Here is a 23,366-nt window from a genome sequence, read left to right on the forward strand (position 1 = left end):
GAAGATTATCTGCTCCAACCTTTCCAGGCAAAGCATGACCTAGACTAGACAGCCCAGCACCCTGTCCAGCCCAATCTTAACAGTGTCAAGTAGACCATCACTGAGCTGTGATTGCAGGAATGGCAGGGACCCCTGGGACCGTCTAGCACTGATCACTAGCAATCCCTACAATCCCACGTTAGCACCTCCTGGGAAATTTTGTTGCTGTTTAATTTACCCCCATTGCTTAATTCTCACCTCCGTGGCTTTTAAACCTCATTATTTGTGATTTTCTCACCATTTCTCCTTATTTCCTAACAGCCACTCACACACACGTGGCCCCTGCTACAGCTCCAACTCCATCCTCCTTGGCTTTTCACTTTGCAGGTATTTATAGCCATTTATTCAATCTTCTTTGCTTGCATTTAGCCTGGGAACATTAAGTTCCTTTAATCCCTCAATAGATCGTTCTCTGTAATCCCTTTATCACTGGCCTTTGGACTCGGCTGATCAATGTCCATCTCTGAGCACGAGGAGGAACCCATAAAGCCCTGAGTCACCCAGCTCTTGGCTTCTGTAAATCACCGAGCTCTGCAAGTCAGCACGGTGGGATGTGCCCATAAGACTTCATGAGTGGAGCAGGATGCACACGGAGCAAGGCTAAGAAAGCCTAACACAGAGGACCTGAAGGGACACATGCAAGGGGCAATGCAGTGACATGTACGGGAAGCCAGGACTATGCATAGCTGTCCTGCTTTCCCTGCTAGAAGATGCTGGTTGTGGCTCCCCGATGAGCCCCTTGTTGAAGTCCCACCACATGTAGACCCTATGGGACTTCATGCCCCAGCGGAGGAGCTGTAAGCTCTCTCCAAATCACTGTTCCTCACTTCTAATCATAGATACCCCACTTTTTTCCCCCTGAAGCCTCTCAGTCATTCATAGAATCATAGAACCATAGAATCACAGGCTGGTTTGGGCTGAAGGGACCTTAAAACTCATCTAGTTCCAACCCCATGCCATGGGCAGGGACACCTTCCACTAGACCAGGTTGCTCCAGGTTGCTTCCCCTCCTATAAGGTCTTGCACTGAGCTTTACCACTCTGTTCCTACAACGCCATAACAATATTTCCTACAACAATTGGTGGTTACATCTGTACAGGGCATGGAGAGAACATGTAATGACAGCATATGATGAGATGTCAGCTGATGGTCCAAGAGAACAAGCTGATCCCTCTTTGTCATCAGATCCAGCAGAGAAAGACATAAATCTGGTCAAGCTTTTCTGTTGGCAGCATCGATTCTCATCATCTAGCTGGTGGGCATGATCTTCATGCTGTCATGAAATGCAGGAGGGACCATTAAATCTGCCCCAGGATGGTCTCCAGCAGCTGAAGTTTGACTGCAAAGCATCCTGGCTTCATCTGAGGATGTTAGAAGGAGATTCACCAGGTCCCCTGTTAATCAACTCCTGAAACATCCTGGTTATCATTGCTGGAAGCTATTCCAGATCCCATGGAACATGGAACCGCTGCCTGGAGGTCTCCCCAAAGTCAGTGCTAATTTTGGGTGCTGCAATATATCAGTTGCTCTGGTTTGCACCCCACCGTGGTGCCCTTGGCAGCATGAACCTTTTGGGCAGGGCTGTGCCCCAGGTTGGTACAGTCCCATGTGAGTGACACCCGTGCCCTTGGCCATCCTCAAAACCAACAGAATCATAGAATCATGGAATGAACCAGGTTGGAAAAGACCTTTAAGATCATCAAGTCCAACCATTCCCCAGCAGTGCCAAGGCCACCACTAACCCATGGCACTGAGGCCTCGGCTACACAGGGTGTGAACACTTGCAGGGCCGGTGACTCCAGCCCTGCCCTGGGCAGCCTGTTCCAATGCCTGAGCACCCTTTGGGGAAGGAATTGTTCCTCAGCTCCATCTAAACCTGCCCTGGGGCAGCTTGAGGCCGTTTCCTCTTGTCCCATCCCTTGTTCCTTGGGAGCAGAGACCAGCCCCCTCCTGGCTCCATCCTCCTGTCAGGCACTTGTAGAGAGCGAGAAGGTCCCCCCTGAGCCTTCTCTTCTCCACACTAAACCCCCCCAGGTCCCTCAGCCGTTCCTCATCAGACTCCAGACCTTTCACCATGCAGCATCAGGCTTGGACACAGCCTTTTCCCAGAAGAGGCTGAAGAAGGAGGAATCTATTCCTGCTTTCCACCATGGTGGTTATTTAAACACTCGTATTCATTCCCCTCCCATCCTCTCTCAGCGGTTTGCAGCCAGCGAATCAATTCCGCTGATGGGAACTGATGGATTTCACTTGTCTTGACTTTTCCGTAGCCAATTCCTGAAAGCGAACAAGCTTCAGGGTTTATGTATCACCTGATATTAACACTCGGCAATTTGCCTCCCATTCCGCAGCTCCCAACTCCATCCAGGTCTGCAGTGAGGAGGCTCCTGATGCTGCAAAACCTCCCCGAGCAGCATCATCCGTGGCCTTTCTTATCAAAAAGGGAGATTAAAATATCTGTTAAAGCATTAAATAGGGAAAAACCAGACAAATAAAATAATAAACCATTAATAATATATCGAATAATAACATGTGTGTGTATGTGTGTGGCTTTATCCCTAAAACACGTGTGTGTGCATGGCTTTATCCCTAAAAACCCCATAGGGAGGGGAAATGGGCTCAGCAGGGTGACACTGCGACTGCTCTCTAAAGGTGTGCATGTGTGTTTGTACGCACACGTGTGCACATGTGTGTGTTTTGAGGGGTGCCTGGGTCTGCGCGTGCATGTGCTGGTATAGGTGTGTGTCTTTGTGTGTGTATGTATGTCTGTGCACATGTATGTGTGTGCAAATAGCTGCACGCATGTGTGTATGTGTAGGCATAAAGTGCATGGAACAATGTGTGCGTGTGCATGTGTGTACATGTGTGTGCATGGCAGGGGGTTGGAACTGGATGAGCTTTAAGGTCACTTCCAACCCAAACCAGTCTGGGATTCCATGATTCTATGTGTGTCCATCTATGTGCAAGCATGTGTACACATGTGTCTGTGTGCATTTGTATGTACACATGTGTGAACATATTACTGTGCATGAATATGTGTGTGCAGGTGAATGTCCATGCACATGTGTGCAGGTGTATGCATCTAGGTGCATGTGTGTACATGCATGTGCGCGTATGCGCTTGTGTGCATACATTTGATGCACGTGTGTGCCCATGTTTGTGCATACAGATGTGTATATATGTGATTGTGCATGTGTGTGTATGTGTCCATGTATGCATGCACATGTGTGTGCAGGTGTGCATGCACATGGGACCACACATGTATGCGCATTTGTTCATGTGTGTGCAGGTGTGCATATGTTCATGTGTTCATATGCATGTGTGCAGCATGAGTGTGCATATGTACAACTGTGTGCATGTGTAATTGGACATACATGTGTGCATGTGCACATGAGTGCAGGTGTGTGTGCATGCAGATGTGCGCACATGCATGTGCACATCTTTATGCATGTGTGCATACGCGGTGTGTGCACGTGTGAGCACAGCCCTGTGTGTGCACCTGCACGTGTGAACAGCCATGTCCAATGTGTGTGTGTGTTCATGCGTGTGTTCATATTTATGTCTCTGTGCATGTCTGCATGCATGCATCTGTGTGCACGTGTGTGCTTGTATATGTGCATGCATGTGTGCACATGAGTGCATTTTTACAACTGCACGCACATTTATGCATGTGTGTACAGGTGTGGGTCTACATGTATGTGCATGGGTGTACGTACACACATACGTGTGCATATCTGTGTGCAGGTGTGTGAGTTAGCATGTACACTTCTGTGAGTGCATGCATGTGTGAATGTAAGTTTGTGTGTGTGTATGTGCATGTGTCTGTGTGCAAATGTGTGTGCATGCATGTGTGGTGTGTGTCCTGTGTAAGTGCACATATATGCGTGCAGATGTTTGCACACAGATGTGTCTTGCATGTGTGTTTTCATTTGTGTGCAGATGTCAGTGTGCATGCATGTATGTGTGTCTATTCACATACGTCTGCATATGTATCGCGTATCTGCGCACAGGTATGTGTGTGATCATGTACACGCATGTTCATGCAGGTATGTATGCATGCAATGTGCACACACTGAGTGTGCATGCGTGTAAATGTGTGTGCAGGTGTGCATGTGTGTGCCCACATGTGTCCATGTGTGCTGCATGCATTTGTATGCATGTGTGTAAGTCTGCATGTGTGCATCCATATATGTGCCTGTAAGTGTGCACACATCTGTGTGCATGTTGGTACACGTATGCAATTGTACATGTGTGTGTGCATTGCATGCGAGTGGATGTGTGTGTGTGCATACATGGATATGTCTTACACATGTGTGCCTCTGTGTGTGATTGTGCATGTGTGCATGCATGGGCATGTCTTGCACATGTTGTGCCTTAGTGTGTGACCGTGCACACATGTGCATGGGCGTGATTTGCAAATGTATGTGAGTGTATATGCACATGTGTGCATAAATGTGCATGTTTTACATGTATGTGTGACTGTGTGTGATTGTGCATGTGTTCATGCATGCATGGGTGCGTCTCACATGCGTGTGCAGGTGTGTAGCTGTGCATGTGTGAGTACATGCATGGATGTCTTGCACATGTGTGTGTGCACGTTAGTGTGTGTATGTGCACGCGTGTGCGTGAATGTGCCTTGTACGTGTGCATGCAGGTGTGTGTTCATACATATATGCGCATGCATGGGCATGCCTTACATGTATGTGTGACTGTGCATGTGTTCATGCATGCATGGGCATGTCTTGCATGTGTGTGTGCAGGTGAGTGCTTGTGCATGTGTGTATGCATGCATGGACGTGTCTTACATGTATGTATGGCTGTGCATGTGTGTGTACATGCGTGTGTGTGCATTAGTGTATGACTGTGCACGCGTGTGCATGAATATGCCTTTGTGTGCATGCAGGTGTGCGTTCATGCATATATGTGCATACACAGGCGTGTCTTACATGTATGTGTGACTGTGCATGTGTTCATCCATGCTCGTGTGCATGTGTGTGACTGTGCATGTGTGTGTGCATACACGGGCGTGTCTTACATGTATGTGTGACTGTCCATGTGTTTGCACATGCATGTGTCTGTATGCAGGTGTGCAACTGTGCATGTGTGCGCATGCATGCCTTGAACACACATGTGCAGCCGTGTGTCGGCGCACACGCGTGCATGCGCGTCTCGCACGCATGTGCATTGTACACGCGTATGCAGACGCAGACCTGTCACCATACACAGGCGCGCACGAACACGCCTTGCACATGTATGTACACACGTGTCCCCGCACCGCCGCTCCCAAGCCCCGCCCCTCTCCCGGTACGTCGTGGGCGTGCCCCGTGCGTGCCGTGTCCCGTTCCCCGCCCGCCCGCCCCGTCTATCCCCGGCGCGGCGGGTCCCGGTTCGCGGCGGCCGTGCGGGGAGGCGGCGGCGCGGGGCCGCCATGGCGTGGCCCTGCATCAGCCGCGCCTGCTGCATCGCCCGCTTCTGGAGCCAGCTGGACAAGGCGGACATCGCCGTCCCGCTCGTCTTCACCAAGTATTCCGAGGCCACCGAGCATCCCGCGGCGCGCCCCACCACCGCCGCCGCTGCTGCTGCCCCCATCGACACCCAGCCCGGTGCCGAGGCTGCGGCTGGTGGTGCTGGTGGTGGGGAAGCGGCCCCCGGTGCGGCTCGGCCCGGCCCGGCCCCTCACGGCTCCCCTCCGGCTGACTCGGTGATGCGGCACGATTACAAGCCGTGGAAGGTGCAGCGGCCGGAGCCGAGCTGCAAACCCAAGAGCGAGTATCAGCCCTCGGATACGCCCTTCGAGAAGGAGACGCAGTACCAGAAGGATTTCCGCGCTTGGCCCATTCCCAAGCGGGGAGATCATCCCTGGATCCCTAAACCGGGACCTTCCCCCGTGCTCGCCCTAGACCGCGGCTCCCCCGAGAAACCGGCTCAGGAGAAGCGGAGGAAGGTGCTGCCCGGAGCCGAGAGGAAGGAGGAGGATGGTGAAGCGGAGGATGAGCATCCCAAAGCGGTGCGGGCCGGGGATGGCAGGGATAAGGCTCGGAAGAAGGTGGAGGAGACGGAGGTGGGCAGGGGCAGGGCTGCTGCTGATGCCCTCAACAGGCAGATCAAGGAGGAGGTGGCGGCGGGGGTCAGCTCGTCATACAGGTGAGACCCTTCATCCTCATCCCCATCCTCATCTCCAACCTCATCCCCATCCCTTCTCCTTACCCATCCCCAGAAGGGACATCCCACCTTAGGAAGTGGGTGAATGCAGCTTTGAAACACTGTTTTGGGGGATTTGCTCATCTCCCACCCAGGGGATGTCCTTAAAATTCTCCACCTCTCTCTGGGTGTCGGTGGTGGGTGCTGTGCTGTTCACTATTCAGGCAGTGAATACACGGGTCCTTTATGTCGGGTGGGCTTGCAGCAGGTTCCCCATCACCCATCCCTCCCATATCCCAAAATTCAGATGCACCCCCCAGGGTGGCTTTCAGCAGGGGAGGTTTGGGTCACCTCTTTGGGATGTGCAAGTCACCCCTGGTCCTTTCCAAGTGCATCTGTGGCTGTCATCGGGAGGCTGAGCTGAAGGACCAGCATCCCGAGGGTCGCAAGGACCAGCACCCCTGCATCCCGAGGGTCCCAAAGGCCAGCATCTCCGCATCCCGAGGGTCCTTGGGACCAGAATCCCAAGGGTCCCAGGGACTAGAATCCTAAGGGTCCCAGGGACTAGCATCCGTGCATCCCGGGGGTCCCAAGGACCAGCATCCCTGCTTCCGGGGTTCCCAAGGACCAACATCCCTGCATCCCAGGGGTCCCATACACGAGTGGGGTCCCCCACACATTGGAGGGTCCTACGCATCTGCCCAGGCTGATGTTATTCCCCAGACAAAGCATGCCAGGGATGCAGCGGGATGCGGGATGCGGGTGACACGCGTCCTAGGCCGCTTGGGTGGGGCAGCCTTCGGATGCTGCCATGTTTAACGCAGCGCAGCGGGGGGTGGCACATCCCTCTGTCCCCCCCCCATCATTCCCATCCGGGGCTACAAGGGGGGGTGTCCTTATTTCACCCCAGGACGAGACCCTGTTTGGGATTTGGAGTGGGAAACTCCTCTCTGGGAGATGCTGTTGTTGTTTCTGAAGGGGTTGGATGTGTCGGGAATGCAAAACAAAAGTGATGGGAGCCGGGGGGGGGCTGCTCTGCACGTATGTGTGTGAGGAGGGTTTGCAGTGATTGTGTTTTCCAGAGCTTTCCTTGGCAGATCCCACCGCTGCCGTGGAGGTGGCAGAGAGCAAAGCTGGGGTTTGTGGTGACAAAAGTGGAATCACAGCCTTTTCTGCCCGTTTCCATGTGAATGACAAGGGGTTTATGCCTTGGAATGGTTTATTTTCTCCCCTAGAGAGATGTAGAGGTGACACCCTGCCCTCAAACAGGTTGTAAATTCATGGGGATTTAAAATGAAGCTGAGATTTGACTCCTCTGTCCCACTGGACATGTTTCCTGCCAGGTGGGAAATGATTTAAACAGTGAGATTTTGCCCTTTTCTTGCTGCATTTTGGCACCAGTTCTGGCTCTTGCTGGTGATGGGAGTGCTGCTGCGGGCTCAGGTCCATCCAGGTGTGTGATGGTGGTGGTTGGGATGTGAGAAAACAGCCAGGGATTTTTGGGATCTGTTTTTTTCAGGGATAGAGGGTGTGGGAAAAGGGTTTTCCAGCTGTGACACAGTCCTTCCGTTGGGATCTTAGCTTCTTGTCACCTTGCAAGGTGTGAGCTTGGGCTGGTGATGGCAGGACTGAAGCAGAAAGCTGCCCTAGAGCTGCAGAGCTGTTGTGTTGCTCTTTTATACAGGTGCAAAGGATAATTACACTTATTTCCTTGTGGATTTAAACATGGATTTCTCACCTTCCCATCCCTCCAACCTGCTCCAGCCAATTCATATGGCTGCTGTTCACAAGCAAAGGGGTTGGGTCAGCTCAGATCTTAAAGCTAAGAAGGATTCAGCCCTCCTTGTGTTGCCCCTTGGCTGTCAGGACACCCTTGAGGCTTCTCTTTCCCCTTTGGGTCCTCATCTCCTCTCCCACTTGTTTTTCCTTGCGGCATATTACAAGAGAAGTGTTTGCTCTGACGCTCAGCCCTAGAACATAAGCGCCTCTTCATTAATGTACAAGTGATGTTGTGCTTAATTGTTCTCATTTTCCGTTCAAACGAGGCACCTTTTAAGTGCTGTTTGTTGTTTGGGTTGTTCTTAAAAGCCAAATTCTCCAAATCCTTATTACTATCAAGAACCTCGCTGCTCACAGGAGGCCCTTCTGGGTGGGTTTCCAACACCTCCAAGGATGGGAGACTCCATGGTTTTACGTGGGCAACCTTTTAGGCTACCCAGCAGCCAAAATTATCTCCTAGTGATGTTTTGCTAGAGAGGAGTGAGGATGGCTCCAATTCCTAAAGAAACCTGGAGAGGGGCTTTAGGCAAGGGCCTGCAGGGACAGGCCAAGGGGAATGGCTTTAGCCTGCCAGAGGGGAGATTGAGATGAGCTCTGAGGCAGAAGCTCTTCCCTGTGAGGGTGCTGAGGCGCTGGCACAGACTTTTCCCAGAGAAGCTGTGGCTGCCCCATCCCTGGCAGCGTTCAAGGCCAGGTTGGACACAGGGGCTTGGAGCAACCTGCTCTAGTGGAAGGTGTCCCTGCCCGTGGCAGGGGGTTGGAACTGGATGAGCTTTAAAGTCTCTTCCAACCTAAATCATACTTTGTTTCTATGGCTTAGGCGGGGCTTGTCCTCTGTGGCCTTTGCTGGGCTTTGCATGGATAAAGGCTCCCCAGCAGCAGAGACGGGGAGATTTCCTTACAGTCCTTTGTCACCACTGTAGATCAGCGTAATGTGATGCTCCAAGGCTGGGAAACAGCTCCTTGGTGAAACCAAAGAGCACGCCAGTAATGGTTTTTAAACTCCCTTTATCCCCCCGAGTATTATTTCCAGGTGAGGGAACAGAGATTGGGATAGAGCAAGCACTTAGCCCAAGGTCATTGGGGAAGTCCATGCGAAGGGGAGGGATCCCTTTCTCCAAGCTCTTTATATCCCAGTAAATGAATGCAGAGGCCAAGTGCCTGTGAGCTGGGTCTGCCCAGACCTACAGACCCTGCTGGTGATGGCCATGGAGGATGGAGGCTACTCCCAGCCCAAGGGATGGGTGATCTCTTTGTATCAGTATTTGAGCCCAGGAGCCAGAGCAGCAATGGGAGGGCTGTGCGTGTCTTCCACTGCAGCAGGTTGCTCCGAGCCCCTGTGTCCAACCTGGCCTTGAACACTGCCAGGGATGGGGCAGCCACAGCTTCTCTGGGCACCCTGTGCCAGCGCCTCAGCACCCTCACAGGGAAGAGCTTCTGCCTCAGAGCTCATCTCAATGTCCCCTCTGGCAGGTTAAAGCCATTCCCCTTGGCCTGTCCCTACAGGCCCTTGTCCAAAGCCCCTCTCCAGGTTTCCTGGAGCCCCTTTAGGCACTGGAGCTGCTCTAAGGTGTCCCCTTCAGGAGCCTTCTCTTCTCCATGCCCAACTAAGTTCTCTTGGCAAACCAAGGGAAGGGATGGGAGAACATGCTCATTCACATCTCCAAAAGTTGCGTGACTTTCAGGACAACATCTGGTTTGAAGCCATTGGTAGCAAGTAGGTTTGAAGGTGATGAAGTCATGCGTGATGGCATCTGCTTGTCAACTAGTCGCCTATGCCTGTTCCTTGTTGGCTGTGGGGAAACTGAGGCAGGGGTGCTGCCTGACCTACCTGAGCCCGCACAGTGCATCAGGGCTGGGGTCAGGGTGAAGCTCTGGGGCATCATTCTCCAGTTTGTTGTTGTTGTTGTTCTGGGGTTGAGGTTCTGGAAGCCGCCATTGTGATCGGATGTGCTTTGGTGTGATGCAGGTTCCAGCACCGGGTTGCTTCTTGCCTCAGTTTCCCTTCCCAAAGCATGTGCTGCCCAAGCAGTGTTATGGGGTTGGTTGTATCTCCCTTCACTCCTATCTTCTCTGCAATCCTGCTTCTCGTGGTGGCCTGTGGACCAAGTAATGACAAGGTTGAGTGGGAATACTGGGTTTATGTGTCTGACCTGACTTCTAGATAGGGCTCAGGACCCAGCTTGGGGGCTTTTCAGCTCCTTGGAAAGCTGTTGCTGCTAGACGAAACCCTTTCTTGTTCAGTTCTTTGCTGTTCCATAGGAGGATCTGGTGGCATCATTGAGGGTTTTATCTGTACTGGGCACAGAGGTGGCCCTGGTGATCCCAGTTCTCAAGTGCTTGGGATTGAACTCCTGGAAAGGATGGGCAGAGCTCTTCTCCCCGCTGCACCCAAGGATGGAGGGGATGAAGTTGACCCTGGGGGTGTGGGACCAGAGAGAATCCATGATAACATGGGCAGACAGTGGCATTTGCTAGTGGAAGTGGCAAAAAAATGCAAGAAAGAATGAATATTTCCCATTTTTCTTTAAAAAAAGATGGAAAAATGGTAGAATTAGGTGTTTCCTGGGTGTTTTTTTCCCCCTCCTCCTTCTTTGTCTTGCACTCTTCTCCTTTTGTTATATTATTCCCTGAAGAAAAAAGATATACAAGGGAAAGGGGGAACTTCACCCCCTTTGCAGTGTGTCAGAGTGGTGAGGTGATGAATATCCCCTCGAGAAGTAATATTGCAAAGCCAAGGTTTCATGTTCTTCACCCAAAAAAAGAATCTTTTTGGGCTTTCTTTCAACCAAAGCAATTATTTTTCCCCACCAATTTCCTTTCCTACCAGAGGAAACAAACCAGGAAAGGCTTCAATGGAAAATTTGGGGCTGCCTCTAGCATTAGTTTCCTGTTGTTAATGTGCTTGTCATTCATCTCGAGCCCTGGAGGTACTAAAGATGTGGAGCAAATGAGAACTTGTAGTATCTATAGAGATGAATGAGTCAGTGCTGAGGACTTGCTGTGTGGTTTCCTGAGATACAGAGGAGAGAATTTAGGGAGGGGTATCTATAAAGGAAGGCTGGAACAAGCTGCGTGAGGGCAGGGAGTTCATTCTCCATCATTACAGTTGTGGAAATAGGGATGAAAGGAATTCCTGAGATTTTCTGGTCCACATCCCATTTCTGGGGAAGGGGGTGATAGATCTGCACCACACCAGGTTGATTTTATCTAACCTATACTTGCAGATATCCAGTGGAGGACATGTCCCATCTTGGTGAGACACTCAGGAACGCTGCTTGTGCTGGCAGTTGTGTCAGATTTGGTGGGAATTTTTCCAATGCCTCCTGAAATTTCCAATCAGATCCATAGGTTGGGTCTGTATTAGTGAATGAAACAGTTCAGGACACATTCCTGGCCATGGGAACATGTTCACTTACACTCTTCTGTTGTTCAAACAGTCCCTAGCCCACTTCCCAGTTTGGGTTTGGGAATGGGTATGAGCCAAGAAGTCATCCCAACAAGCAGTTTGGGTGCAACCACCTTGGTTTTGAGGCTAAAGGAGTTTAACAGTATGAGTGAGGGGTGTCCCACACGTAATAGCAGAGAACATTCTTGGGCAGACACCATTTCCCAGTGTTTCAGCTATGAACTCCCAGTTTGGGTGGGAGTGTCATTGAGGTAACCTATGTGAGCAAATGGATCCAGTTTTGCTCTCAGGTGGAAGGGAAGGGACAGGATGTCTTCTTCCATTCAGAAAGGGCTGTTCAGAGAGATGTTTGATGGCTTTGGCTGAGGCTGAGCTCTGGCTCAGCAGTTACTTGATACCTACCATTAGCAGCAGGAGGAGACACGACGTCTGCTGGTACCACAAGGACCAGTCATATGAGTATGTAATAACCATGTGTGGAGAAAACCCTTGTATTTACCAAGACATGAAGAGGATGGGGTGGGTTTTAGAGACAGGCACCTATCCTGCCCTCATCTGCATCTTGATCTCCTCTGAATATAGTCCATCAGCTGAGAAAGGCTGGTAGCATCTCCAAGTTGGAGTAGTTGTACTACAACTACTCGCTAGTATCTCCAAGTCAGAGAGAATTGGTAGTATCTCCAAGTTGGAGTATTTGCCAGCATATTCCCTGCAGTCACATTAAGGTGGACAATATCCAGCCCCAAAAGTCAACTGGGGGTTGAGTTGACTGCTCTGCAGTGTAGGCAACACTGAATTTGGTGCTTCAACTGTGTGCAAGCTGGAGCTGGGCTGTGTGTGTGCCCAGGATGAGGTTGAGCAGGAGGAAGAGATGGAGGTGGCATTCAGGTGATGGAGTCAATGGACTTGAGCAGCTTTTCCTCTGCTCCAGCTCAGCTGTGTCACCTCAGCAGGGACCTTTAGGCACATGGGACTGGATGGGACCATCTGAACCAGTAAGTCCAGTTTGTTATTTAGTCTCTATGAGTAACACCCGAGGCTGTGCCTTGGAAATAGGGAATTTTTAGCTCCGTGATACCAGTTGGAAGGGTGTATCAAGTCCTTAGTCTCTGGTGATTTGCAGCCATCATCTCATATCGAGTCTGAGTCAATGGATGAGTTATGGTTTGATCTTTTGTTGGCACTCAGTGCTCTTCTCCTACCTGGAGGTCACTGTTCAGTGTCTCCAAGTCCAGCATCCAGCATCCACATCCTTCGGCTCTGTAGCTAGGAAGGCAAAGTGGTTTAATGTCCTTTTTACTCCCTGTATCAAGTATTTCTCTCCATCTCTTCCTAGATGAAACTGTTGTTTCTTACACACAGATGCAAACTGTTGCCCTTTGGAGATGAAGTTCCCAGTTCTGCTGAGACCCTCATGTCACCTTTGGGCATCACAGATGTAGTATGAATCTCTCACCTTTTGATAACCAGGACCTCCATGTCATTGTCCTCCTTAGGCTGTTACAGCCTTGGAGCTCCCATCCCATAGCAAAAAATCCTGGTAATTAGTACCAAACCTAGAATTTAATACTAATAATTTTCATCCCATGGCATCAAGGTCAATCCTTTTCTTCCTCTGTGATATCCCTGCTCCTCCTCCATATTGTGCTGCCTACAACGTGTCATTAGGACATTGCCCTACTTATTTGTGCCAAAGTCAACCTTAAAAATGTTAAGCACTGCTAACCTCCTTCCAGGCTGCAGCTCAAGTCTTCCAGCACTCATCCATGTCATCTCCCTTGCCCAGTTTCCTGTTCTGCTGATGTTCATGTTCACTGGTTTAATTAATAATGTCCCACGTGGCTCTGTATTAAATGCGTTACTGAAAGCAGATGGATTTTCACATTTCTTTTGTCTGCTAAGTCTGTTATCGTATCAAAGGACATGTCAAACATCTCTCCTTCTCCCCTTCTGGACACTGCTGTGCCTGTTGAGACCATCAGCTTCTCCTGATGCTGAAGAGCAGATGCTGTCGGTCAGACTCCACTTTCACGTGGTGACTTCAAGCTCTCGCTGTACCAAACAATAAATAAAGAGGAGAGGGATCAGCTAATTTAGACAGCAGGACTTGCCCTGTCCGTCCTTTGCCAAATAAATCACCAACAGCCATTGTAGATTTGCCTTCTCTCACATTCAGAGCACGACCTTTACTTTTCCTGTCTGCCTGAACAAGCCTTCACTTTCCAAGTACTTCTGCACTCTATCCTACATCAATCTTCCTTCTCTTTGCGCTTAGCTGAATGTATTCACAGCACTAACGCTGGTGTCTTCAGCTAAGCCACGTCAGGGAGAGGTGTGGATGCTTTCCTGTTAGCATGAGCAGCACCAGCCAGGAGGGGAAGGGCAGTTTTAGGGAGGTTTTATAGGATGGAAGTTGTATTTCTCATTATTTATAATGTGGCATTCTGGATATCTTTCTGATGTCCTTTATAGATGTATATAAAAGGACATATATATGATTATATCATATATATATAAAAGGACATATGTATGTGATTCTATCGATATGATTCTATCATATATATATATGATAGAATCACAGAATCCCAGACTGGTTTGAGTTGGAAGGGACCTTAAAGCTCATCCAGTTCCAACCCTCTGCCCCGGGCAGGGACACCTTCCACTAGAGCAGGTTGCTCCAAGCCCCTGTGTCCAACCTGGCCTTGAACACTGCCAGGGATGGGGCAGCCACAGCTTCTCTGGGAAAAGTCTGTGCCAGCGCCTCAGCACCCTCACAGGGAAGAGCTTCTGCCTCAGAGCTCATCTCAACCTCCCCTCTGGCAGGTTAAAGCCATTCCCCTTGGCCTGTCCCTACAGGCCCTTGTCCAAAGCCCCTCTCCAGGTTTCTCCTAGCCCCTTTAGGTATTGGAAGACTGTAATAAGGACTGCTATAATATATATATATGTATACACATAAACTGGGCTGTTCACCAAATTACTACTTTAACCTCCAACCATGTCTCCTCCCCAGGTCTGGCATCACGGGTGTTACATAGCAAATGCATTTTGCCTTCTATTAATAAACTCCTTTTGCTCCAGTGGTGCCTTCACCTGAAGGGACCCTGCAGCACTTTGCAAACACAGTGTGTGTGTGTGGAAGGAGTCCTGCTGCTTTGGGGACCTGGCTGTGAACTGGGCTCTTGAGAGAATGAAGCAGGGGTTTGGTGCTGGGAAGGTGGGGAAGCTGTTTTAGTAGTAGTAATAGTAGTAATAATAATGATGATAATGTAAAAATTAGTAGAGTAGGTGATGTGGAATAATGGACCTCCCATTGCAGGAAAGCAGAGGGCTGGCTCCAGAGCCACTGCAGCCCCTGTGACACCAGCAGAGGCACTTGTAGGCGAGGACACAGCCCTTGGGCAGCGCACTGCACAAACCTGCCTTGAACTGGAGAATTCAACCGGTGGTCCTTGGGGAGCAGCTTGTTTCATGAAGCACTTTACACTGCTGTGCAGGGGAGCAGATATTCCTGCTTCGCATCCTGCGATGTGTGTCTGGGTCAGTGCTGCGTGGTGCAAGATGTGGTGATGATGCAGGGATGGGCTGGAATTGAGGTACAGTTCAAGGACCCAGCATCCCCATCTGCAGGGACTCACCAGGGTCTCTCTTCCAGGCTGCAATTCAGGAGCACAAAGTAATATCCCCAGCAGGGATCTTTATTTATTGGTTTATGATCATGAAAGCATCTCTTTGCTGCCAGCAGATTTGTAAAACCCTGACGTTTGGCTGCTGCGTGGTTGCTTAACACCGGGCTTTACATTCAGCTGGTTTAACTCTAAAAATACCACCACAGAGCCATAAATGAACCATTTCAGCATCAGTTATTCCACCTCCACTTCACAGGCAAGGAAAGCCAGGCTGTTGGGAGCTGTGGGCTGGCCCCTGGCAGCTCCGCATCCATCCACAAGTCTCCCACTGACTGCAGTCAGCTTCCTCCTGCATGGCAACATCCTCCCCATCTCAATTAGCTCCTGCATGGTGTTTATCTGCCCAACCTTGCAGGTGCCTTCTTGGGAAGCAGCCAGATTCCTCACTGAAATACTTTGCAAGGTCACTGGTGCTCTGTTAATGTTGCTTGGCAGCTGCTTTTCTTGTTCTTTGAAAGGGATGGAGGTATGTGAAGCTGTGCAAGTGTTTCGCTGCTTTGTCTCGCTCAGAAAGGGGATAAAAAATGGTGTTTAAAGAAAACAGTGGTCTTCTGGAGTGGAGCTAGATATTAATTGCAAATGGCAAGGTTATTCAATAGGAATATTCCCTGGAAGGGTTCAAGGCCAGGTTGGACACGGGCTTGGAGCAACCTGCTCTAGTGGAAGGTGTCCCTGCCTGTGGCAGGGGGTTGGAATTGGGTGAGCTTTAAGGTCCTTCCAACACAAACCACTCTGGGATTCTGTGATTTCCAAGAGTGCCAGTGTTGTCACTGGGGTCTTAACCTAGCCCAAAGCCTTAGATCGTATCTCCTTTCTCTCCCCAAAGCCCCGCAGGATCAGCATGTTCTTTTGCAGGATTCCTTCTTTTCCTGTAGGATTAAAAGCTCGTGCCCTGGCGTAGATATCTCAGATCTCCAAACTCGTAGAATCATAGAATCAGCCAGGTTGGAAAAGACCTTCAAGATCATCAAGTCCAACCATTCCCCAGCACTGCCAAGGCCACCACTAACCCATGGCACTGAGGCCTCGGCTACACGGGGTGTGAACACTTGCAGGGCCGGTGACTCCAGCCCTGCCCTGGGCAGCCTGTTCCAATGCCTGAGCACCCTCTGGGGAAGGAATTGTTCCTCAGCTCCATCTAAACCTGCCCTGGGGCAGCTTGAGGCCATTTCCTCTTGTCCCATCCCTTGTTCCTTGGGATCAGAGACCAGCCCCCTCCTGGCTCCATCCTCCTGTCAGGCAGTTGCAGAGAGCGAGAAGGTCCCCCCTGAGCCTTCTCTTCTCCAGACTAAACCCCCCAGGTCCCTCAGCCGTTCCTCATCACACTTGTGCTCTAAAAGCAGAAGTCATCCCAGTCTTACTCCCCTTGCACAAGGTATGAACAGTATGCTTCTTTTGGGACTCCTGTGTGTAAGGGCCAGTTGTCCATTAGATGATGATTATGTGAGATGAATTATTAGATGAAATAGTTAATGTTTTCCTTCTGTCCTTTTTCTTCTGATTCGTTCCCATTAAACCATCTACAGAAGGTATTGTGGCCACACAGATGGAGGGGAAGATGTGCAGAGAGCTTGTCTCCCAAAGAAGGGGATCTAGTCTATTTCTTCCAAAGCAAAGATGAGCAGACGTCTTAGAAAGCACTCATTTGTGGGCAGCTGAACAGTTTGGGGTTTCCAGAAATCCAGGCAGACCAGCCAAAAACTTGGCTTTGGGAAGGTTGGAGCTGGTCAGGCCAGTGTGTTGCAGTAAAGAAACCTCAATGTTGTGTCTGGGGGTGAATGGCAAGAGGAGGGGTTATCACACATAGGAGGAGGGTGTTCTTCAGGATCAGCCCGGATTGCTGAGCTTCATACTTCCTCCTGCATTTCACTTTGCCTTTCACCTTGAAGGAGGCTGTGCATCAGCTCTCAGGCGGGCAGGCAGCTTGGCCAGAAAGAAATCAGTGCATCATGCTCCAATGGGCTGGAAAAACAGGCTGGGATGTGAACCGTGACTGATCCCATTCCCAGATTTAGGCAGCAATGGTTGTTTTATGGTCCGAGACCTTCAAGGAGAAGCTGCAGGTGCCATTTCACTGCGAAGGGGGGGTCCTTTTCCCATCTCTCATCCACTTTGACTGTGGAGCTCTGTCAACCTGAGACTCACCAGGAGGTTGAAAGGATGCTTGGTGTCTTGCAAAGTCTTACAGATGTGCAGAAGGTCTGAGATGGGGGAAGAAAGGGGACATCAAAGGTTGCCTATGCAACATCCTATGAAGGTATGGAAAGCCCCGGGCTGGGTTTGCATGGGGCTGATGATGTGCCATGGCTGGGTGTCAGCCTTCCACCAGGTCCACTGTGTATCCAGGGGATAGACACATCAGTGTCGGCCAAGCGGCAGAGCTTAGAATCATAGAATCAGCCAGGTTGGAAAAGACCTTTAAGCTCATCAAGTCCAACCATTCCCCAGCACTGCCAAGGCCACCACTAACCCATGGCACTGAGGCCTCGGCTACACGGGGTGTGAACACTTGCAGGGCCGGTGACTCCAGCCCTGCCCTGGGCAGCCTGTTCCAATGCCTGAGCACCCTCTGGGGAAGGAATTGTTCCTCAGCTCCATCTAAACCTGCCCTGGGGCAGCTTGAGGCCATTTCCTCTTGTCCCATCCCTTGTTCCTTGGGAGCAGAGACCAGCCCCCTCCTGGCTCCATCCTCCTGTCAGGCAGTTGCAGAGAGCTATAAAGTCCCCCTGAGCCTTCAATTCTCCAGACTAAATAATCCCAGTTCCCTCAGCTGCTCCTCATAAGGTTGTTGCAGTGTTGGCCAGTAGCTATGGCAACTTGCATGGAGGATGCCTGGAGAGGGATGTGTTGGCAAGCAGCCCGGCAGAGGGAGGACGTGAGGAAAACCACGTGTTCCCTCTGGGGAGCTGGGATAGGTTTCGGCAGCATCAGTGTGCAGAGAGCAGGGAGATGCTGTTATTGAAAGTTGTGATGCTTGGAGCAACCTGGTCCAACACTGCTGCAATGCCAGAGTGCTGCTGGGGGCTTATACCAATGAAGGAAAAATCATGGAATCATGGAATGGTTTGGGTTGGAAGGGACCTTAAAGCTCATCCAGTCCCAACCCTCTGCCATGGGCAGGGACACCTTCCACTAGAGCAGGTTGCTCCAAGCCCCTGTGTCCAACCTGGCCTTGAACACTGCCAGGGATGGGGCAGCCACAGCTTCTCTGGGCACCCTGTGCCAGCGCCTCAGCACCCTCACTGGGAAGAATTTTCATATACTCATGAAATATAATCATAGGAAATTAATACAGAATTTTCAGTGTAAGACCAACTGGAGGGAGAAGATAGTTTTTTACAAAATACATGAAGAACTTTATTTTTCCTCTTTTTTTTCATAATTTTCAGTCATTTACACTCATTTACACTCTTCATCTGGGACTGCAGCAATAGGACAAGGGTGATGGGTTTAAACTGAAACACGGGAAGTTCAGGTTAGATCTAAGGAAGAAGTTCTTCCCTGTGAGGGTGGTGAGGCGCTGGCACAGGGTGCCCAGAGAAGTGGTAAATGCTCCATCCCTGGCAGTGTTCAAGGCCAGGCTGGACAGAGCCTTGGGCAACATAGTCTAGTGTGAGGCATCCCTGCCCATGGCAGGGGGTTGGAACTAAATGATCTTAAGGTCCTTTCCAACCCAAACCATTCTACGATTCCATGATTTACTCAGAGGTACAGGGCTGTCCCTGTTCAGGAGGTCTGGCCAGGATCCCTGATGGGAAATGAACAGGCTGAGGGACACCAGCTTTGAAGTTTTCCTTTCACTTTGGTTTTTCTCAGCTGATGACTACAAACTCAGTTGGGGACAGATCTTTTATATCACTGGGGGTTACTCATCTCAGCATCATCCTCAGTAGCCCATTGGTAGGACTCTCTGGAGCTCTAGAGACATCTCCCAAGACCTTAATTCAAATCTTAGATGAGTCAATGGTAAAAAAGCCCACCCTATTCACAGCTTGGAGCACAGATCCATTCCTGCATGAACATCACAGTTCCAGGCAGCAACACTACTCACTTTGCTCTTGCAGCACATGGACCCTGGTTGGAGAAGGGCTGAGGTCTGCCCAAGCTCACAGCACAGAGAAGAAGCTGTTTCATTCCTTCTGCACAGGTTGCAACCTGCCTTTAATATCCCATAGGCAATTTAAATGCACAGCACTGTTTTATCCTATGGTTGTAACTGAAACCTTATTGCAGGTAAGAGATTTTTAAGGGGGAGCTTTAAGTCCATACCATCTGAGTGTCTGTACAGCGCTGTATTTCATCTGTGTAATCTTGTTCTGGGTCCTCCACTTGTGTCTGGCTAAATCATTCTGCATGCTGGAATTGGAATCCAAAGAGAGCCTGACATATTGGAGAAACAACCTGAAATAAAGAAGCAGCAGTTCAGGAGAGGTGAGAACAGGGTATGACATAGAGGTAGGAATCATCAGCTGTACTGGTGCAGATGGGAGCAGCCGGTGCAGGAGCAATTCTGCAGTGAATCATAAATCACGTCAGCAATGTTAGTTCATTTAAAGTAAAAATTAACCAACAAACTCACTGAAAAAGTACTTTTGGGCAAGTAATATGTTGAGAGGAAGTGGACATGTAAGATGTGACATCCTTCCATGTTAGTAAAGCCTCAGGTAGACGCTCTTATTCAGGTTTTGGCTTTGGTCTATGGAGCAGAGAATATCCTGAGGACACCTATTAGACAGGTCAGGAGTGCAGGAGATGTGGTAGTTGCAGGAAGCTCGAAAGTATTGAATGGTTTTGGATAGAGAACAGAATGACATGGAGAAATGGATAATTGTCTTTGCGTGTATGAAATGTAATGGTCCATTGGGATGCTTGGAGCTGCTGTAGTCACAGTTAAGAGGAGCAAGACTTGGATGGTGCAAGTTAAAAAGGTACAAAGTGCTTTGCTGGAGCAGATCCGAGGGATATTGTGCATCTCTGGAGATGCCAGCAGGAGTTCTCCACAGTCCCTCTCTTTGAAATAAGAGGGATAAAAAAAGTCATTACCATTCATTCCCTGCATTGATTTTCTGTCTGCAGTGACCTTGGTGCTGCTGCTTTTCTTTATGCTTCCCAGGGCACAGGTCACATCAAGCAATTATAGTTTTAATAAAAGGTGCCTGGGTGTATCTGTGATGACATTTGATTTATATCATCTTGATGGCTTCTGCTGGTCCTCAATCATTACCCTGCTACCTGCTCTCCTCCCCACTGTGCTCCTGGTCCTTTATCCTCTGTTGGGGTCCAACTCTTGGAGTCTTATCCTAGGTTGGGCCTTGTTGTGGTATTGTGACTGATACCCAATGACCCGTTAGTGGGCTTGAAGCCTGCTAACATAGAATCCCAGGCTGATTTGTGTTGGAAGGGACCTTAAAGCTCATCCTGTTCCAACCCCCTGCCACGGGCAGGGACACCTTCCACTAGAGCAGGTTGCTCCAAGCCCCTGTGTCCAACCTGGCCTTGAACACTGCCAGGGATGGGGCAGCCACAGCTTCTCTGGGCACCCTGTGCCAGCGCCTCAGCACCCTCACAGGGAAGAGCTTCTGCCTCAGAGCTCATCTCAATCTCCCCTCTGGCAGGTTAAAGCCATTCCCCTTGGCCTGTCCCTCTATCGCTTGTCCAAAGCCCCTCTCCAGGTTTCCTGGAGCCCCTTTAGGCACTGGAGCTGCTCTAAGGTCTCCCCTTCAGGAGCCTTCTCTTCTCCAGGCTGCCCCAGCCCAGCTCTCTCAGCCTGGCTCCAGAGCAGAGCTGCTCCAGCCCTCGCAGCAGCTCCGGGGCCTCCTGGACTCACCCCAACAGGTCCAACATAGCTGGTGATTTGGAATCAAAAGCAGCATTATTGCATGATGCCAGAGGTTAATATAAGACTGTTGACCCTGCCCTGCCTGGCTGAAAACCATTGCATGGGGAGACTGTGCACAGACACAAGAGCAGGTTCCACATGGGTGTTGCAGAGGTTGATGGAAAAAGCCCTGTCATTGGGGCAGGATCAGGATTTGGTCCAACAGAGCATTGAGTGCAGCCCCTTTTCACTGTTTTAGCTTTGCTCTCAGCAGCCAAACCCAATGTGCCAGCTTCAAGGCACTCATTTTCCTCACCCTCTTCGGGTTGATTTTCCTCTTGGCTGGAATGTGAGTTATTCTTTTTGTAATGCAATATTTAATTATTACTTAATATAAACATTTTATGAACTGCTACAAGGGCTGAATTATTTATGGGAGGGGAAGGAATGCTTTTGCTGAGCCTTTCTGCTCTGTCAGCTGCAATAAATACCCATCTAGGAGTGTGCTTAAAACATGCTATGCCTGGGAGACAAGCACAGTGCCTCCTTCTCTCATCTCTCTCAATTAAATACCTTAATACATTTGTCCCTGGCATGTCTTATTTCTTCATTAAGCTTGGAACAGCTCCAAAAGAAGAAGTATTTGCAGATTGTCTCGTTGCTAAATATATATTACTTCCCCGCTAGATACAAATGGCTCAGGGAGGCTGTAAACATTTGCTCTGCACACAGAAGTGCTTAGTAATAACAAATCTAACAAATCCTCCTTTCAGTGCTTTGCAGGACACTTATAAAACCAGTGCTTTTAATTTTTAGGTCCCTGATTTATTGCCTGGGAGCTTTTGGTTTTGCTTTAGGAAAGGGATTGCAGAGCACATTTCTATGTGTAGGATTGGGTTTTGGCAGGTAGGTCTGTGATTGCAGATGCTCGCAGTGATTGTGCAGTGGAGGGATGCTTTTATTCAGTCCTGTATTAACAATATCCTTCTTGGGAAGTGGGTTTCCATGATCCAGATGTATTTTTAGGGATATTTATGGCCACATTATGGTCTAGATTGTGTGTTTCCAGACACATGAGCATCTATGCAGCACTGTGTCAAACCAAGCAGTCCATTCGCAACCTCCTCCTGATGCTCCAGGCTGGGTCTAAAGGTGCCAAAAGACCACAGGACATCAGACCTCTGGGTGGCAACATCCCACTGGCTTCCAAAACCACATCAATACAAGATGCTCTCGAAAATGGGAATGGTTTCAGCTCCTCAGGCTTTGTTTCCTGCACACAGCATTTCTAAATCCCCTTTGCTGGCCCAGGCAGCCATGCACATACCCTGGGATTTTGTTTCATCTCTTCTTGGTTTGAGCTCCCCAGAGCATGTTACACGCAGGCTGCTTGCATCTGGAAACAGAAAACCACGTCTCTACTCCACTTCCTCCTCCAAAGGGAGTAAATCCTACCCTTTGCAAGCTGCTTATTGCCACGTGCCATGTCTTTGTGTTCCAGAGTCTCAGATTTTGGGGCTCCTTTCAGCTTCACACCTCTCCTTGGGAGCAGAGCACAGGCTTGGTAGCACAGGGCTGAGTGCAGGGTGTATTTCCCTGCTCATTTCAATGTGCTTGGGGTGATGGTTTGGATCAAACACACTATGAAGCCTCTGAGCACAAGCACCTTTGATGTCAAGCCACAGCCTATTTGGTGCTTTGCTTTCAGGGCTTCCCACTCCTTGAGAGCACTGGAGAAGCCCTTGAAAACAACCAATTAATCATAAAGTAACCTTCCAGGACCTGCTTTCTCACCATTTCCCATACAAAGCTTTCTGACAGATCCTCCTTATCCTCCTTTATTCCATGATGGCTTTCATGCGGGCAGCGTGGTACCAGCAGTGACCAGTAATTGCTGCGTTCGCTCCCATCAGTCCCCATTTTACCTAATTAGAAGGAGATTTCACAATACAGCCATCTGCTCCACTGCCTTGTGCTGTCTCTTTCCCAGACTCCCTCGAGACAGCCTTGATGGGCCCAGGATTTACTGATTCAGTATCATGGGATTAATCCAGTTGTTGGGGAGCCGGAGTCGGCATTCCCCATTACACTGTTATTGATGCCCAAGTGATGCTGATGGTTTCCCAAGCTCACAGAGGTGGGGTGGGGAAACGGAGAGAGTTTTCTATGCTGATTTTCTCATTCCCTACAATTAAATCTATTCTTTTGCCTCCTGCAGGCAGGGATAGCTTCTAAAGGAAGATGGGTTAACTGGAAGCAGCATGGATTTGAGTATCACACTGTTAGTGATGCATTTTAATGGACCTCATTCTGCTCCTGTTACAGCCATGTCACTTTTGGTGTGTTTTATGGTTTCCTTAAAGGTGCTTGGGAATATTAAGCTTTGTCCTCTTCCCAAAGAAGCCTTCCTACGTCCAAGTTCTCCCCCTAAACTGTGTGCCCATCAGCTCAGCCCAGTTTAGTCTTTCCATGGTGTTTTTAAAGCATCCTTCCC

The 23,366-nt window shown here is 49.8% G+C and overlaps 1 protein-coding gene across 1 annotated transcript in view; it reads left to right on the forward strand.

Moving 5' to 3' along the window:
* The first annotated feature begins 5,324 nt into the window (after positions 1-5,324).
* MAP6 (microtubule associated protein 6) overlaps positions 5,325-23,366 on the forward strand; it is a 34,397-nt gene continuing 16,355 nt past the window's right edge. The window contains exon 1 of the mRNA XM_030476544.1: positions 5,325-6,183. Within this exon, the coding sequence (XP_030332404.1) occupies positions 5,468-6,183 (716 nt within the window). The 5' untranslated portion in view covers positions 5,325-5,467. The remainder of the gene's footprint in view (positions 6,184-23,366) is intronic.

This window comes from Strigops habroptila, chromosome 2 (assembly GCF_004027225.2).
Source record: "Strigops habroptila isolate Jane chromosome 2, bStrHab1.2.pri, whole genome shotgun sequence".
NCBI lineage: Eukaryota > Metazoa > Chordata > Aves > Psittaciformes > Psittacidae > Strigops > Strigops habroptila.